Source organism: Rasamsonia emersonii, assembly GCF_000968595.1.
Source record: "Rasamsonia emersonii CBS 393.64 chromosome Unknown ctg1118621760020, whole genome shotgun sequence".
NCBI lineage: Eukaryota > Fungi > Ascomycota > Eurotiomycetes > Eurotiales > Trichocomaceae > Rasamsonia > Rasamsonia emersonii.
In genome coordinates, this window is record NW_013563267.1 from 1 (window position 1) to 17,759 (window position 17,759).

General features: G+C 51.4%; 5 protein-coding genes across 5 annotated transcripts; 4 read left to right on the forward strand and 1 right to left on the reverse strand.

The window, feature by feature from the left end:
• Nucleotides 1-230: 230 nt before the first annotated feature.
• On the forward strand, nt 231-4,990 carry T310_2293 (Nuclear pore complex subunit Nup159; the record flags this gene model as incomplete). The annotated part of the gene is made up of 3 exons (XM_013474818.1): nt 231-461; nt 521-1,211; nt 1,266-4,990. Coding segments are annotated over 3 exons (4,647 nt in total), but the record flags the coding sequence as incomplete, so codon positions are not given.
• Nucleotides 4,991-6,308: 1,318 nt separating this feature from the next.
• Nucleotides 6,309-7,624, forward strand: T310_2294 (uncharacterized protein; the record flags this gene model as incomplete). The annotated part of the gene is made up of 3 exons (XM_013474819.1): nt 6,309-6,605; nt 6,746-7,313; nt 7,377-7,624. The coding sequence occupies 3 exons, from the start codon at nt 6,309-6,311 to the stop codon at nt 7,622-7,624; spliced, it is 1,113 nt and encodes a 370-aa protein (XP_013330273.1).
• A 2,735-nt stretch (nt 7,625-10,359) lies between these two features.
• On the forward strand, nt 10,360-11,121 carry T310_2295 (uncharacterized protein; the record flags this gene model as incomplete). Its single annotated transcript, XM_013474820.1, has 2 exons — nt 10,360-10,992; nt 11,107-11,121. 2 exons carry the CDS (start codon nt 10,360-10,362, stop codon nt 11,119-11,121), a joined length of 648 nt encoding a protein of 215 aa, XP_013330274.1.
• A 222-nt stretch (nt 11,122-11,343) lies between these two features.
• Nucleotides 11,344-14,172, reverse strand: T310_2296 (uncharacterized protein; the record flags this gene model as incomplete). The annotated part of the gene is made up of 3 exons (XM_013474821.1): nt 11,344-11,496; nt 11,554-12,999; nt 13,042-14,172. The coding sequence occupies 3 exons, from the start codon at nt 14,170-14,172 to the stop codon at nt 11,344-11,346; spliced, it is 2,730 nt and encodes a 909-aa protein (XP_013330275.1).
• Nucleotides 14,173-14,760: 588 nt separating this feature from the next.
• Nucleotides 14,761-17,608, forward strand: T310_2297 (NAD(+) synthase (glutamine-hydrolyzing); the record flags this gene model as incomplete). Its single annotated transcript, XM_013474822.1, has 13 exons — nt 14,761-14,940; nt 15,017-15,098; nt 15,153-15,249; nt 15,308-15,354; nt 15,427-15,569; nt 15,624-15,680; nt 15,737-15,846; nt 15,898-15,959; nt 16,011-16,291; nt 16,340-16,398; nt 16,462-16,943; nt 16,994-17,070; nt 17,123-17,608. 13 exons carry the CDS (start codon nt 14,761-14,763, stop codon nt 17,606-17,608), a joined length of 2,163 nt encoding a protein of 720 aa, XP_013330276.1.
• Between the last annotated feature and the right edge of the window lie 151 nt (nt 17,609-17,759).

Below are 17,759 nucleotides of genomic sequence, written 5' to 3' on the forward strand. Positions count from 1 at the left end.
GTCAAGCTTCCTGCGCGCTTCACGACGTCAGGGCAAACGCCTTTCTTTGCCATCCTTCCTCCCTGCAACCCCCCTCACCCGCGCGGATGAGCTGCTGCTCGTAGCTCTGCAGTTCCCGGCGACTCTCTTGGCTCTTGTTTCTCGCGCTTTTCTCTCTTTTCGCTTGGTTCTTCCCTCCCAGCTGAGGGAGGCCCACCAAGATTTTTGACCGTACCTTGCAGCTCTTCCAGCGGAGTCCCAAGTCACTCCGACGCCGCTCCTTTCCCTCTCTTCCTCCTAGCCCGCGAGCCATCAATGTTCCCAAGACCAGATACTCGCTAGGCGACGCATCACGCACGGTCTCTGCCGATTTCGAGAAGCTCAGGATGGCCTTCAGCTTCGGGAGCTCCGCTGCCGGCGGGGGTGCCGGTGGCAATGCGCAGGCTGAATTAGGTCCTGAATTGCCTGAGATCAGCACTGGGGTATGTCAAACGCGCCGTCTTGAGCTTTCTTTCTTTGCGATCGCTAACAGTTGCTACAGGAAGTTGGGTTCAAAGGCGTTGACCGCGACTGCCACATTCGATTTCTTCCAACTCCTTGGCCCGCTGATGCTCTCCCTCCCCCTACGAGCTCCCTCCTTACTGTTGCGCCCACCAAGGGAATAGTTGTGGGTGGTGGTCCCGACGGTCTGGTGGTGGCCAGCACCAAGTCGGTGCGAGAGGCGATTTCCGCCAAAGCCGACGAAGGCGTGAAACTAAAGCCCTTTGAGCCTCAAGGCCGCATCCCACTGCCCAGTCGACCAATGCAGGTTGCATTCTGCGCTTCAGAGAATGCGCTGGCAGTATCGATGCAAGGCGACGGTCAACTGGTCGTTTACGAAACCGCCACCTTGTCGCAGCCAAATCCACAGCCCAAGCTGTCGATCTCGACCAATGGCGCTGCCCTTCGTGCTCTGGCACCGAATCCTGCGCCAGAAAGCGAGGCGCTTTCCTCCTTGGTTGCGATGGTGACGGTGAACGGTGATCTGTTGGTGGCCGACTTGAAGGCGGGATCTCTTGTGTCCGGCTCGTCCGGTCCTGTGTTGAAGAACGGCGTGGCTTCGGTCGCTTGGAGTTCCAAGGGGAAGCAGCTGGTCGCAGGGCTTGCAGACGGCACCTGTTATCAGTTGGATCCCCAAGGTGTGAAGAAGGCTGACATCCCCCGTCCACCAGAGCTGGAGGGAAACAAACACGGTAAGTCCGGAAAGTTATCCTACTACTGGTTCTTGCACATCTGACCTTGTCCAGTGTCGTCTATTTCGTGGCTTGAAAACGACCTCTTCCTGATTATCTATACGCCTAATGACGCTGAGGACGAGATGGGCTCTGTGCCAGCGTCGGATTACTATATTGTCCAACGACGCCAGCAGGCCCCGTTCTTGTTCCGGAAGTTGCCTGACGTGTGTTTGCCCTTCGGCGTCAAGCGTGCCCCGGCCTACCAGTTCGTCGCACGTCTGAGGGATTTCAAGCCGCATCTTAAGGATGCTCTCATCCTCTCGTCGACCGCATCCACCGATCTCGGTTTGATAACAAGATCCACCGAGCCGCTGACTGACAGCATGACCACTGATGAAATCACCAACGTCTTTGCGTCGACGAGTATCGCCGATGAGGTACGGCAGGCGACCCTTCCGATGACAGAGGCTTCCGAGGAGACTTCTACGATTGGGCTTGGGGTAGACCTTTCCAGCACCGAAAATGTACAGTCCCCCATTCTTGGGGCAGATATCGCCGAGTCTCCCAACCCCCTGCCCAATATCATGGTTTTGAACAACGAAGGCATCTTGGTCTCGTGGTGGTTTATCTACTCGGAGTCTATTCGCCAGAAAACACCTTACCATGGCCTAGCGGTTTTGCAGCAGGGTCAGCAGCCAGCGCAGCAGGCCGCTGCAGCTCCAGCCCCAGCGTTTGGCACCCCCCAGGCCCAACGACCCGCCTTTGGCCAGCCTGCGTTTGGACAGCCAGCCTTTGGTTCTCCCCAGGCTCAACAGCCAGCCTTTGGCAAACCGGCTTTTGGCACACCGTCCCCCTTGGGCGCGGCCCGCCAGCAACCTACCTTCGGAACTCCGTCTGCTCTTGGAGGAGGTTCAGCTTTCGGATCTACCACTCCTGCATTCGGCAGCCCTAGTCCGCTGGGACAGCGTGCTGCTCCTCAGTTTGGGAAGCCGGGCTTTGGAACAGGATCGAGCCCTGCGTTTGGTCAACCATCAGCTTTGGGTCAGGGTTTTAGTTCCTTCGCCTCTCCTACTGCAGGCAAGACTGGTGCTGGCTTCAGTGCTTTCTCGCAAGCTGGAGGATTCGCAGCTCTGGCCTCACAGGCCAAGCCTTCCGAAAGCCCCTTCTCCAAACCTTCGGGGGACAGTCCTTTCGGCAAACCCAGCCAGCCTCTTTTCGGTTCTCAGACAGCCACATCATCATCTTTCGGAACCCAGCAGCAGCCTGCTGATTCTAAAGGACCGTTTGGACTGGGTTCTCAAGGCTTTGTGCTGGGTTCAACCTTCAAGCGCGACGAGAAGGCAGATGAGGCCGAAACCACCTCTAGTCAGCCTTCAGGAGCATTCTCGTTGGGCGCGAGCTTTGGTAACCTACTGGGTGGGACTTCCTCCAAAGCGAGCCCACCGACCGAAGCGATGGATGATATGGAAGATGAACCGGCGGCACCACAACCAGCGAAGTCTACTGAGCCTGAAAAGCCGTCGTTGTTCGGTGCTCCCCAAAGCCCTGCTGCTACTACGCCAGCAACGACCGGCTCGGTTTTCGGAACTCAATCGCAAACGACTACGAGTCCGGCAGCTACCGAGACCAGTCGGCCGACTTCTCTCTTTGGAGGTCTCGCAGCGAGGCAGCCAAGCCCCTTGTCTTCACCCTCTGAAAAGACGGTTGTGCCAAGTCAACCTGCGGAGAAGGAACAGGCAACACCGGTTGCGAAGACTGAGGAACTTCCTTTGCCTCCTGAGTCGACTAGTAGGGCCGTCTATGGTCCAGGCGATACATCGGCGTCGTCGAATGTCTCTAAAAGCTCCATCGAGGATGCACCCTTGCCACCGGATCCTACTACCATCAAGAAGTCTACTGCCGAAGAAAAGCCCGAAGAGCCACCCCTTCCTCCAGACTTTCTGCCGAAAGGCAAAGCTCCTGAATCCCCTAGCAAGAGCCCGGTTGAGGATGCACCACTCCCACCCGACTTTCTGCCTAAAGGCAAAGCAGCTAAATCTCCTACCAAGAGCCCGGTTGAGGATGCGCCACTTCCGCCAGACTTCTTGCCGAAGAAGACGACGTCCGCTGACAAGGGTGCCGTCGAGGATGGACCACTGCCTGCCGACTTGGTCAAGCCGAAACAGCGCGCCACGCCCAAAGAAGAGCCTGTTGCACTCCCAGACGAGTCTGCGGGATCCGAGGGTGATTTTGAGGACAGCGGAGAGGATGTGACTCATGATATCAGTCCTCCAAGTGAAAAGGACGAGAGTTTTAAGACGTCTCCGGAGAGCTCATTTGCGGCTCCGGCTGACAAGGGTCCTACGGGAGGACTCTTCACCAAGATCTCGATGCCCGAGAAGCAGCAGCAACGGACGACGAGACCTTTGTTCGGAGAGATTTCAAAGCCCGTTATACCGCCACCTAAAACGCGAACTGACGTTCCAAGTCCTCGATCTCCCAGCCCGGTCCGACCAGCGGCACGGGGTCGTCCGGGAAGCATTCTCGCTTCTCGAAAGGCTACCGCCGGACAGCCATCGGCAGCAGAGCCACTACTAACCAAGAAGGATTTGATTGAAGAAGAGGAATCTAAGGTTGCTGCCGCGGAGATAAATCGTCTTACCTCCGAGGCACAGGCCCTCTCCGAAGATGATGAGGATGAGAGGCTCCGCGCCGACCTTGCCCGACCACTTTCCCCAGTGCCAACCCTTGACCCCTTCCTTTCACGCCAGGAGCCCACTGGAGTCTCATTCAAGCCAGGCATTCCGGGTCAGATTGAGAGACTGTACCGGGACATTAACTCGATGGTCGATACGCTGGGCATCAACGCTCGGTCCATCGCGTCATACCTTCTGTACCAGGGGGCATCGCAGGAGTCCACGATCAGCCACTGGGCGCGGATTCTGCAAGGAGAGAATCCAGCGGATATTGTTGACGAGGAATTATTGCTTGCGGATATCGCCAATCTCGACGAGACAGTCAGTTTGCTTGATCGCACACTCCAGCGGCAACGGTTACGGGGCGTACAAGATAAACTCGACCAGTGCCAGGAGCTGCTGAGCCGGGACATATTCACTCTGCGTGGTCAATGTGCGAGCATCCAGAAGACTCTGGATGCGTATACCGACACTGTTGCCATTCGGTCCGCACCATTGTCGGCAGAGCAAGCCAATCTGCAGCAGGACCTGCGGAAGTCTTCCGCTGCGATCCAGAGCAAGCTGGCGGAGCTGGAACAAGCGGTATCGCTTCTCCGGGCTAAGATTGCCGACACCTCCCGCGCAGATGCTGTCAATGGGTCGGTGTCGCGGCGACCGTCGACGAGGAAGCCCACGGTTGAGGCTGTGACATCGACGATCGCGACGATGATGAGCATGGCGGAGAGCAAGAGCAGTGATATCGACGTGTTGGAGGCTCAGATAAAGAAGCTAGGCATTGATGTTACGGGCGGACCTGGCAGTCGCGAAGGCTCACCGTTCACGACGCCGCTGAAGAAGTCGGTTGGCCGGCTGCCTGTGACTCCTGGTTCTCGTGGGTCGCGCGAAGACGGTCCCCGGAGCGCGTATCACACGCCGGAGTCGACGAGCAAGTTCCGGTCGAGCATCAACGAGTCTGGACGACACAGTCGCCTTCGGAACGTGAACTTTGAGGCGGATTTCGCGACTGTCCAGGACAGCGAGAGATGGAAAGCGCGGAATCAGCGGCGGAAAGAGGTGATGGGGAACCTGAAGAAAGCGGTTGAGAACAGGCGCATCAAAGTCAGAAGCCTGGACGATCTATAAAAAGAAAAACTCTGTCTGCAACACTAGATGAGATGTTTCACAACCTTTCTCTCTCTGTTTCTTTTTATCTCTCCCTTTTCAATGGTTCATGGATGGATGAGATGAGCATTGGGAAGGCGCCATTTCTTTTGACTTTTATAATCAAAAATGAAGGAAACTGCTGTTAAGAGTACGAGGAGCGAAGCTCTTTCTTGTTTATGTATGTACATGTAAATAGATAGAACGAACTTGGTCTATTGATTGATATTCTAGGATCAAACTGATTTAGATATCGATTCCAGCGTCAGATGTCTGGTAATATTGCCTTCTTAATGAAATCGGTATTTGAATCGTGAGCTGCTGGGGTTCAGAAAGCTTTATTATAAAATAAAATGAAATACAAGAAGATGGTCTATCGATCTCGTGAAAAGTAGTCCAAAAAACCAGGCAAAATTGGTCGAGCAAGCGACGATCCTTCAACAAGACTTGACGGTATTATTCTCCAGTACATGTACCTAGAAAAAAAAGCATATCTATTATACCATAGCTAACTATAGTTAAGAGCAACCCCCATAGAAGTACCTGCTACAAAAGGGAGAGAATATACTAGAGTATACGGAACAGGGAAGTTTTCATTTCTGCGTAGTTAGAAGGAATCACAATAATAATAGTATACAGTAAAATACCAGCAGAATTGGCTTATATGTAATTATATACTATCTTACGACAGGTTACAGACATTATCATAAAGGAGATAGAGGCGTTGAGACGGAGCACCATGTCAGAAGAGATCAGACTTGCTCAGTCGCTACAATTTGATGGAAAAGAAACAATTGAAGATATCTAGGTCATCCAAGAGTTCTCATGTTTGATAAAAAAAAGATAAAACAATTGGTACTTATATTTATTTCTTATCGTTATGGTTCGTAGATTGTCCTTGTGATAATTGCTATAATTTCCCAAGACGGGAATTTCCCATTCCGGCAGCTAGGTCTATTTTGTTAGAGGATCGCCTGAATACAGTGGCACGGCGCTATTCTCAGGAGAAGAGACATACAATTGCTATTGTACATTTTTCTTATCTTTATTTCTTTTTATAAAGTAAATTTAGACTTATTATTCCTTTCTTGGAAGGAGAGAAAGGGAAGGAGGCTGAGGCAAAGTTGGTTAAGGATCTATATATGAATGCTCATCTAACACCGTGGTCATTTGCAGGAACATTTTGCATATTATACCCTTTCTCGGAGGATCGTGCTATTTTAACAATATAATAATAATTTTTTTTCATTGCTAGAGATGTCATCAAGATGCACACTCCTCCGTCCGTGAACGCTTCATAATGACATATTTCAGAGTTAGGGCTGTTGCGGGGGAGCAAACTCTGCGAATGATGAGCACAATGAAACGATTTCCTGAATCTCTCCAGTTGACACAATCTGTCCCCATCGTCCTTAATCTATTGTTTTGCGAAGATGCGAAAACTAGGCTCGCTGAAATGGCGTCCCCAGCATATTCCTCAATGCAGCCTGTGTGGAGAGATTTTCCTAGGCAAGCATGGGCGCAAAAAAAAAACGACTCAATCCACGCAAATATTCACAGAAAACGTCGAATGGAGCAACCGCGCCCAGCAAGATGGGTTTGTCTCCTGCCGTCCGGCCGATCTGAACGAGGTGTATTTTCGGATCCCATCGGTGTGGGAGCGCCTGTATCGAGCTAGTGAGTGGAATCACCCACCAACTCTTATCGTTGCGTGCATTGACATGGTCAGTCCTCCAGAACTGTCGAGGTGACCGCCGAACGTATCATGTGTCTGGCGTGGCCTTGTATGGGCCCTGGGACCGATTCCTCATGGTGCCCCGGCGTCGAGACGAAGTCATCATGGGCGACCCGCATCAGACGCCGGAAAAGTTCGTCGAGGCGTACGTCAGCTCCCTCGAGTATGATTGCATGGATTTCAATCCGTGTGGCTATGCCGTGCATGAGCGGTGCTGGGTCCTGATGGCACGCGTAATTGATGTGCGCCTGGTCAAAAAGAACCTGGACCTCTTTGTCAAGGCTCTGTGTCAAAGAAAGCAAGAGCGCATCTATGAACTCGACAAGAAGATTTGCGAAGAAGGACAATGGGACATCTTGGAGCATGAATATGGCGACAAGTTCGTGAAGAACCCCCGCAAGTACCTGCGTTCCTACGAGAAGAATATGGAATGTTCGGATACGGTCTTTTCGGAAAGAGATCCTCTCAATATCCCTGAGGTTCGGAAGTTCATCGACAAGGCTGCTTCAAAGAAAAAGAAAAGAAGGCAGCGGAGGCCAAGGGGAAAAAAAATCCCTGTACTTATCCTACGTTCTTCCTCTTGATCTCATCCTTGCCATTCTGGACTTTCTCGAATACTACGAGGACATCCAGAACATGCTCCAGGTATTCCCCCAGTGGGATCTTCTGATCCCAAATACGTACTGGCGCGCTCAGTTCCCCAGAGATATTATTTTGAATATGAAGAAATTGCGGACAGGGATGATCTGGACTGGCAGCAGCTTTATTTTGAAGCGCAAGAACTGCTAGAAACATCCCATGGTTTACGGAATAGACGGCGGATCATGAAGATCTTGAAAGGGACTAATGCTCTCTTTCTGAAATTCCTATCTGATGATTAATGGAAAGTGAGGATCATTGGACTTCGCGGCAATCTGTGCCAATGCAGAAAGGATTCACGGCGCTGTCAGGAACCCAGTTGTCGATATTGCCGCCATTGTAATCATACTTAAAAAAAAAATCTGACGTATCTGCCAACACAGAGAGCGCCATATACAGGCGTCCGATCTGCTCCCATCCTCTGTCCCACCCGGGCGTAAATATAGTCGCCCAATTGTCTTGCCCCATCCCTCCATGTGCGGTTCCGACCCTCATGGTCGGACCCTTTGCACTGGACAATTAGAAATAGGCGTGGCCTAGGAGCACCACCACTCGGTGGTGGTGTCCAGTGGATTGTCGCCAGATCCGAATAGCCCATGTCGTTTTTCTCTTCCGGGCGAGCGATGTAGCCATTTTAGTCCGGAAACTGCCCGTGGAGTATGGCATTCCATACTCCTGCAACAGCCCCTTCCTTGCTATGAGGCGTAAGTGCCTCAATTTCACTTCGGATCCCGGGGACATCGTAGTACAGAATTCATGTCAGATAAAAAAAATCTCCTATCGTCCATGGTTGGGAAGTGATACTTACGGTGCCAGGGATGTAAGCTTGCGGCGGTTGAAAAGACATCTTGGAGGTTCAAAACGACGTCTCGAGAACACGAGGAAAAATGGATCGATGGTATTGTCACGCGATCTGGAGAGACACGCTGTTTTCAACAGTGTTGGAGATTTGAAGATTGTCTTCTTCGCGTGATAAATAACTCTCTTAATTTAAGGACAGTGGAAACTATTTATATCATTTCATGCCATGCTATCAGCAACTACTATTCACTTTGTAAATGTCTTAGTAGCTTCTATGAATGACACCAATTCAGCTAGATTGCTCAAACAAAGAGAATTGTCTTTGTCTAGTCTTATCTGGTCTTGTTGGATGAGCAAGCTCCTATGAATAATACCAATTCATCTAGATTACTTAGATAAAAGAGACTTATCTATTCTCATGTAGTCTCGTTGGATGAGCAGCTACAATGAATGATACCAATTCACCTGGATTGCTCGGATAAGGATAAGTAGGTCTCTTTGTCTAGTCCCGTCTATTCTCGTTGGATGGGGGCATGTCATTCATTCACTGTTAAACATTCACTGCAAATTACCCAAACAACCCCCCTCCATCAGACAAGCATTCACCAACCAGACAGTTAATAAGGGATAGATTAGATAGGTCTGATATCCTGTACTTCTTTCTTCCCCTCCTCTCCTATGTATTCTGCCGTGACGAGGTCACAATAGTAGAAAGTGTACAATCTAAAATCCTTCTAGTTATTTCACGCTCATTGAAAACTGACCACCACTGCACTACTCACTGGACTAAGGTTCTCAGTCTTATGAAGCGTTTACCCCCAGAGGAGTTTTGGCTATTGACAGCCAGCTACAGTACTGTACATACATAAGGTAGCATGAACCAGTCACCACAAGACTGCATTAACATTGATAACAGATAGGTAATTGCAACAAAGGAATTGATTACAACTTTGCTGTCATAGTATGCTGTTGTAACAGTAGTTTATGTAGGTAGGTTAGGTAGGCTTGGCAGGGGTAAACCCTAACTTCTCTATATACTCTGTACTATTGCTCACAAGGACCGTCTATAAACCATCGCAATAGTAACAATTAGAACAATTAGTATCCAATTCAATAATAAGTATTTTTTTTCTTTTTGCCATTAAGGAGGTTTGGATCAACAAAAAAAAGAAGGTAATACATGGTTGAGCATCATAATGCTCTCATTTTTGTGACGGCTCAGTCAATACTAGAATTCGAAGCTAGAGAAAGGAAGAAAAGAGCACAAGTGGGAGCTGTTAAATTGGGTAGAGTGGCGCAATATTGACTACTATCGCCTACTGTGGACAAAGAAAGTGATCCTAGCTGAGAGAGTCGTCGTACCAGGCATTCAGTTCAAGAAACCTGGGTCCTTATTTTCAGGCGGAGATAAATCTAGGATCTTTTCCTGTCACTTACAGACAATAATAACATCCGAGTTGCGCACAGCATGACTGAGAAAATCTGTTTTATATATAGGATGTCATCTGATCATATTTTTCTTCTCATAGAGTTTGCTAATTTCTACCATGTAGTCCCTGCAATTTGCTTCTCAATATAATGATCCTCAGCCACATCCAAGTCGATAGAGAAAAAAAAGAAGAATCTTGTTTTAATCCTGCTGTATCTACTATATACATGTACACGCTGCTCTTGATAGTAAATTCTTTGCCATAAGAACAAAGCCGTCTGTCTACTGTACTGTCATCCTGTTTGGGTGTCATAAGTAAGCAGGCTGAATGCAAGTTACAGATAGTCTCAGCCATATCGCATACTCAGACAGAAAGGATCAATTAAATAATAAACCTGGCTCCATCTTAGTATTCATTTTGAGCTTACAGCGGGTATTTGTTAAAATTCTTGTAAAGCTGCTCTGTATACAACGTGTGTAATAAATACATCCATGTGCAGGAATCATTTATGCTACTGTATCTACAGGTTTGACTATGCAAGACATATAGGATAAAGATTGTCTTAGGATGGTGTTGGTGGAACATCAAGCATACGGTAGGCATACAACAGCCGGCGTGTGGTTTAAATTTAAGGTACCGTACGGCTAAGACGTCCTAAAATCCATACCTACACACATACCACCTCTCTAGGTACTCGACTCAGCGCTATAATATCGACTCGATATATCCATCCATATATTATCAGCATGGACAACAACGACAGCACCAGCAACAGCAATACTCGTGAATCTCAGCCAGACACACCAAATAATATCCCTTTACCGCCTCCACCACCCCCACCACCACCACCTCCCAATTTTCCCATCTCAAAACCCTCATCATCATCTCTCCTGGCAAGGAAATTCGCCTCTGCAGCCGACAAAATCAATAATCACAAGAAAGTCCGCAGAAAAGCCGCTGCATCCCCCCCACCCCCATCCCCTACTTCTTCTTCCCCTTCCCCATTCAAGTCACGCCATTTCTTCTTCTACGGCTCCCCTAATAAAAAAATAAATGGACCCCGAAGTCTTACAGGCCGTGCTGGATTTTCCCGATCTTCCCGTCGTCGTCAAAAAAAAAAAAGAACGGGGTTTGGATTACGGGGTTCATTCAAGGTTAGGATGTGGGTGGGGGGTTTATCCTGCTCTGATTCCAATAATCCTGCAGGAAGAAAAACGAGAAGACGGAGGGAAAGGGAAAGTCTTCGGCACAGCATGGAAGGTGACTACCCAGTCTCAATTCGAGAGACCTCTCGCCTACGAGACTGCTGCGTATATATGCCTCCCCTGTACGATCTATCAGAGGTATTTCAAGGCGTCGGTTGTGCGGCGACGGGTGTAGTATGTGTGTACATAGGTCTGTTGATTTTGAGGAAAGAATCTTAGAGAGGGGTTGGTTATGTGCTTGTTTTGGCTGATTTATTCTCTGATTATAGGGAATTAAGGTACATACAGATACCAGTAGAATAGATTGGCAGTTAGTATCTAAGCTCTTAGACAGTAATTAACATTAATATTCAGTTCTTATGTTCATCCTAATTTATCGGAACTTTAATTGACGTTTGCAACTGAATAACGGGTTTGGCCTCGCAAATGGTCCATTATCAGCAATAATATATACAGATAAATAGACCTTATAGATATACGAGACATGATACAGCCTATGTAATAGCGTATCTGACTGCCACACAGCTACTGGAATGAATTCCGAGGCAGATCGTGTCGATTCGGATCGAATGGCGGGTATGCTGTCGCTTCCAGATTCATCCTTCCGGAGAGAGATTGCGGAGGCAGGTTGATGTTACCGTCGTTAATGTGAGGTGGGAACAACTGGTCCCATTCGGCCTGGTTCGGTCAGGAAGTTATGTACCTACGCGAAAAAAAAAAGAGGGAACGACATACCCAGTTGATGTCCAGCATCGGGAGATCCTCCGATGTGACCGCTCGAGTCACCGTTCCGGCTGGCGCTTCAGCCCCCGGCAGAAACCAAAGTCCGTGGCCGCCTAAATCGCTGCTGCCAGGGCCTTCCGATTCCATGCCGGGACCTCGAACGTCCCTGTTCAAGCTGGCCTGTGAGGGCAAAGGCTGCGATGGCGACGGCTGTGGTGGTTGTGCAGAATGATAATCCACAGGTGCGTTGAAAGGTTGATATGCTATCGCATCAGGTAGTTGGTTGGTCCGCCTGTTCTGACGAACACGCGCTTGGACGTCAGGACCGGGCAAGAAAGTCGAAAACACGGCGGACGGCGTGGGCACCGTGTCAGTCTTCACATCTGCATGAGAGGCAGCATCTGTGGATAATGCGCGATCGGCATCATCCTGGGTCGACTCTTCCGAATTGGATTCGGCTTGCGGACCTAACTGGTCCCGGCTGGCTGCTGTGACAAGAGAAATATGTGAATCTGCCATGGCTGGCGGATACTTCATCTTTCGCATCGCCCGGTACACACTCATCCGGTCGCGAAGCTGCGTCAAGATCATGCGGGCTTTCCGCTCCCGGTGTTCGACCATCTCTCGTCGAGTCATGCCCGGCTGCAGAGGGGCCGGCGGCGTTTCATATACGTAGTCCAGACAACGCCAGATCCGATCCGCCTCGCGCCGCATCGGATGATAATACACATCCATCAAGAGAAGCAGGGCAGTGTGATAGTTGTGGTACGCCCGGCTGTACCAATTCCACCGCTGCAGATCCGGGGAGGTTTCCAATTCAATCGCATCTTCCAGGTGCTGGGTGCCCGTGCTCAGGATCACCTGGCGGAGCCGGTCGGGGATCTTCACCATGACGTTGGTGTGATACCGATGCAAGAGCAAGATATACAGTCGATTGATAATCAGCGACATCATCACCGCCGCGGCGCGCTGGATCGGGGTCTGTTGAGGCCCGTTCAACAAAGGACCATACTTGGCATCCATGCTCTTGCGGAAGGATTCGATTTTCCCCAGGGCCTGTGTAACGCTGATAGTTTTTTTCTCCAACCGGATTTGGTCAATGTAAACGGCGCGAATCATCTCCTGACACTCAAAGCGAATGCGAGCGAAAGTCATGTCCGTCCACTCTTGCGCGTCGTCCGACTTCCCCGTGGCCAAGGCTGCATCGTCCAGGTTGAGCGGAAATTGGGTTGTGTAGTCTTCGCGGCGGATGAAGGGCCGCGGGCCCTGGACTTCGGCGGTCCGGATGTCTAAAAAACAGAGTTGATACCAGATCAGACGCCGGACATGCGTCTCGACGGGCGGGTGGTTATACTCGGTCGGATCGCGGTGAAGGCCCATACATTCGGCCAGCCGGATTGCGGCCCCGACCATGGCGGAATGGGCTCGTGATATGGCATCGCGGCACATCGGAATCTCCTGTGGTTAGGAAGTATTCCCACGGAGGGAGAAATGACATACCAGATACATGACAAATGCCTGCAACGTCTCTATCTTGGTCGTGCGCAAGATGTGCGCCTTCCCCAAGGCGGTCTCGGTCCCTAATCTGAAATTTTCGACGAGCTCCTGCTGGGACACGCCAAAATCATCGAGCACCGTCTGTTGCGGCATACTGACCACCGCGGTAAAGAGGGCCGCAAACACGACTGCCTGGATGGACGGCTTCGGTTCGATTCCGTGCGTGACATCCTCCCAGAATTGTTCGTACCGCTTTTCAAAACTTGGCCGGTGAACGATCCGGGCCACTGGATGGACGGCCTCCCAGTAATGCTGCATTAGCTTGTCGGCCGCTGCTTTGGTAGGGAGAAAATCCAGCAAGGCATGGTCATGGTTGGACAACCCGAATAGCATGTCCGAACGGGGCGCAATGAAGGTTGGGCCCGGATTTAAGAACGAGGCTGACGTTCCCGACGAGCTGTCCGGAGCATTGCTGGGATTCTTGTCGGCATTGTCACCGTCGAGAGAGGTTGCTAACTGGAAACAAGTCAGCCAGCACTCCGTAGGAGACCATGTAAAGAGAGAGAATACCTCGTCGGCAAGTCGTGGACGGAAAAACCCTCCTAAGCGGTCGGTCAGCCTCATCTTGCCAAGCTGGAAACCCAGGTCGACCACGTCATCGTCGGCTTCGTCCTCGTAGACGGCATCTTGTGTGGCCATGAGTGTCGGCTCCAGGTTCTTTTCATCGTCCGGAATGGACTGACTGGACAGCGGCTCAGCCGTGGCAAAGGACGCATCGGACGATGGTTCTTCTTTTGCGCCTGAAGCTTTCTGGCTACGGCGGCCTGCGACCTCCTCCTCGAGAGAGCGCTCCAGCGAGCCCATGCGCTCCTTGAGCTCGGTCAGCTTCAAGCGCGCGGCCGAGTCGAGCGAGGGCGCCAGGAAGACGCAGTCGCGGGTGGCCTTGGAGCAATTGGAGCATGGATGCGTGCGGTCGCATTTCAGCTTGCGTCGACGGCATTCAAGACACGAGGTGATCATGCGATTGCGCCTGCGGATGCGCGTCGACGCGTTCGTTTTTGCCGGAGCGGTCTCGGATGAGCCAGCGGCGTCATGGCTGGGGAGTCTGGAAGGCGTTGGATGTGAAGTGCTCATTCGTTGCGAGCGCAGGATGACAGCGATAGTAAATGAAGCCAGCAGGAGGGGCCTTACGCGCGTATGGAGACGGTGGAGAAGCAGGATCGCCGTTCTTGGCGGGGAATCGCGGCGTGCCAGCGCGTGCTTTAATTCGCCAGATCGAGCGATAAGACTGATAAGAAGCAGCGGGCTCTAGCAAGGCCAGATGAAGATGAATCGACAGTAGAGTAGGCAATATTAATGTCCAAGGCAGACGGGCTGATCACAGAGTATGCGCAACTGCTGGCATTCCCGAACAAGAAAGAAGCCGATGCGTATTCCTGGCCCTCCTGCCTCGAGCGTGCCTGCCTGATCGGGAGTCTCGATCGCGGGGCAGGACCTTCCTTTTGCGGCAGGCGCTTTCCACCTGTCACGATCGTCCATCGCGCCTGCCGCAGCGGAGCCCAGGTCATGTGACCGGGCGGTCCCGTGCCGTTCCAGAAGCGTTCCCGTTCCAGCGGTTCGGTCTCTGCGCCGCAACTCAAAAGAAGCCATCCAGCTCTCTCTTCTTTGCTTACTCGTATCATAAATAGTTCTTGTACTGGTGTCTGCCTTGCGTGATTCATCATGGGGCATCTCGTCACAGTGGCCACCTGCGCCCTCAAGCAATGGGCGCTGGACTATGAGCAGAACACCGCCCGCATCATCGAGAGCATCAAGCTCGCCAAGCAGAAGGGCGCCCGAGTCCGCGTCGGCAGCGAGCTCGAGGTGTGCGGCTATGAATGCTATGACCACTTCCTGGAGCAGGTACGCTCGCTTCTTCTGACTCGGATGGCTGGTCGCAAGCTAAGCGTGTTAGGATCTCTACCTGCATTGCTGGGAGATGCTGGAACGAATCCTGAAAGACGAGAGTCTCTATGATATTCTGATTGATGTTGGAATGCCGGTGCAGCACCGCGGCGTGCGTAAGTCCATCCTAGATCCAATGTAGCATCTTAATCCGGCTGGAATCGTATTAGCAGCCGAAGCTAGAAGTGCATGGAGTATGCTAATGGTCCCTCCCATAGGCTACAACTGCCGGGTTATTTGTCTCAACGGCAAGATCCTCTTGATCAGGTAAGCATATAGAACGTTGGGACAGTATTCTGAAGATGATCTGCTCACTGGATTTTAGGCCCAAGATGTGGCTGGCCAACGACTCCAATTACTTTGAAATGCGGCGTACGTAAGGCCCTGGTGCGGAAACCATGCTCTTTTTGTCCTGGCAAGGGGCTAATTCTCCATGCCCTGCAGACTTTACCCCATGGATGAAGCCAAGGCAGTACGAAGAGTATCATCTTCCTCGGAGGATCCAGAAGCTCCAGGGTGCAACCCATGTCATCTTTGGTGATGCGGTGATCTCCACTCCCGATACCTGCATCGGGGTTGAATCCTGCGTAAGCCTAGAACCATGTCTAAGTCAGTTATTCACTGGTCTGACGCCTTTATAGGAAGAGCTTTTCACTCCGGATGCGCCTCATACCCATATGGCTCTGGATGGTGTCGAGGTGGGTCGAAACAAAATTCATAGCCGTCAGCTGGCTGAGTCTGCTGACGTTTGTAGATCTTCACCAACAGCTCCGGCTCTCACTTCACGCTGCGAAAGCTTGGCCTTCGTTTGGAATTAATCCAGGAGGCCACGCGCAAGAATGGAGGCGTTTACATCTACGCAAAGTGAGTTGTGTCAACTACCCTGTCGAATCTCATGCTAAGAATCACCCATAGTCAGCAAGGCTGCGGTGGTGATCGCCTCTATTTCGACGCCTCAGCCATGATTCTCCTCAATGGTAGGAATCTCGGTTAAAGACACCTCTGTTCATCGCTAATCCTCTCTCCAGGAGAGGTTGTTGCTCAGAGCAAGCAGTTTAGTCTTAACGACGTCGAGGTCGAGGTCGCCACCATCGATCTCGAGGAGGTGCGCGCCTACCGATCTGCCATTTCCCGGTCTCTTCAAGCCGCCAAGTCCGATGCAAAGTACCACCGGATCGAGACGAGTTTCGAACTGAGCTCCGAGGCGGGTGATCTCGATCTTCGCCATGGTCCGAGCCCGCCGATGCAACCAAAGATCTACTCGCCAGAAGAAGAAATTGCGCTCTGCGCGAGCTGCTATCTCTGGGATGTAAGTTAAGGCAGAGGCAAATGTCGCCATCACCGCTAACAAGCACAGTATTTGAGACGCTGCGGCGCGGCGGGCTACCTGGTCCCACTGTCGGGAGGTATCGACAGGTAGGTTGCAACTAATTGAGTCTCCTAAATGCCATCCTTCTCGTTGTGCTAAAGTTCGGTCAGCTGTGCGACTGCGGTTCTCGTCTTCTCGATGTGTCGGCTCGTGGTCGAAAACATCAAAGCCGGCAACAAGCAAGTCATCGCGGATGTCAAGCGCTTGGCCAAGTACTCGGAGAAGTTACCGGAGACGCCGCAAGAGCTGTGCAATCAGATTTTCCACACCGTCTACATGGGAATGTCCAAGCAGAGTTCCAAAGAGACTCGGCAGCGTGCGAGAGATCTCGCCGACGCGATTGGCGCGTATCACGTCAATCTGGACATTGACCATGTCTACGAGGCGCAGCGCAACCTCATCGTCAATTCCTTGGGTTTCGAACCGAAATTCAAGGTCGAGGGAGGCTCGGTTGCCGAGAACCTGACTCTCCAGAACATCCAGGCGCGGTCCCGGATGGTGACTGCATATGAATTCGCTCAGATTCTGCCAACTGTCCGCGGGCGTCCAGGTGGCGGTGGTCTTCTGGTGCTTGGTTCCGCGAATGTGGGAGGTGAGATCAATCAGCCCTTAGCTCGTGGCCTGGCGTGCTAACAAATTCAGAATCTTTGCGAGGATACTTGACCAAATACGACTGCTCGAGCGCTGATATCAACCCCATCGGCAGTATCGACAAGAGCGTAAGTTTGGTTGAAGTGGTCCAGATTCGACATATATATGCTGACTGGATAGGATCTCAAACGTCTCATCGCTTGGGCCGAGAAAGAATTCGAGCTTCCCTGCCTCCATGACTTCCTCACGGCGGTGCCCACGGCAGAGCTGGAGCCGATCACGGAGACATACGTCCAGTCGGACGAGGCCGACATGGGGATGACCTATGACGAGCTGACGGTGTTTGGCCGGCTGCGCAAAGTGCACAAGCTGGGTCCGTACGGCATGTTCCAGCGACTGGTGCACGAATGGGGGCGTGATCGAGAGGACGGGCCGGCCCTCGAGCCCCGACAGATCGCGGACAAGGTGAAGCGGTTCTTCCACTACTACTCGATCAACCGGCACAAGATGACGACGCTTACGCCGTCGCTGCATTGCAACGACTACAGCCCGGATGACAATCGGTTTGATATGCGGCCGTTTCTGTATCCGCCGTCGTACCAGGGGTGGGCGTTCAAGAAGATTGACGAGGAGGTGGAGAAGATGGAGCAGATGCGGAGGAATTAGTGCAGCACATAGAATCGATAAACACCCGATCTGGCAGAGTAAATACGCGTCAAATACAATGTCCTGATTATATGATGACAGCTAGACAGATAGCGGGATTATAAATATAGCCCTTATGGAAAAAAAATAATTATGTACTACCTTGCTATGT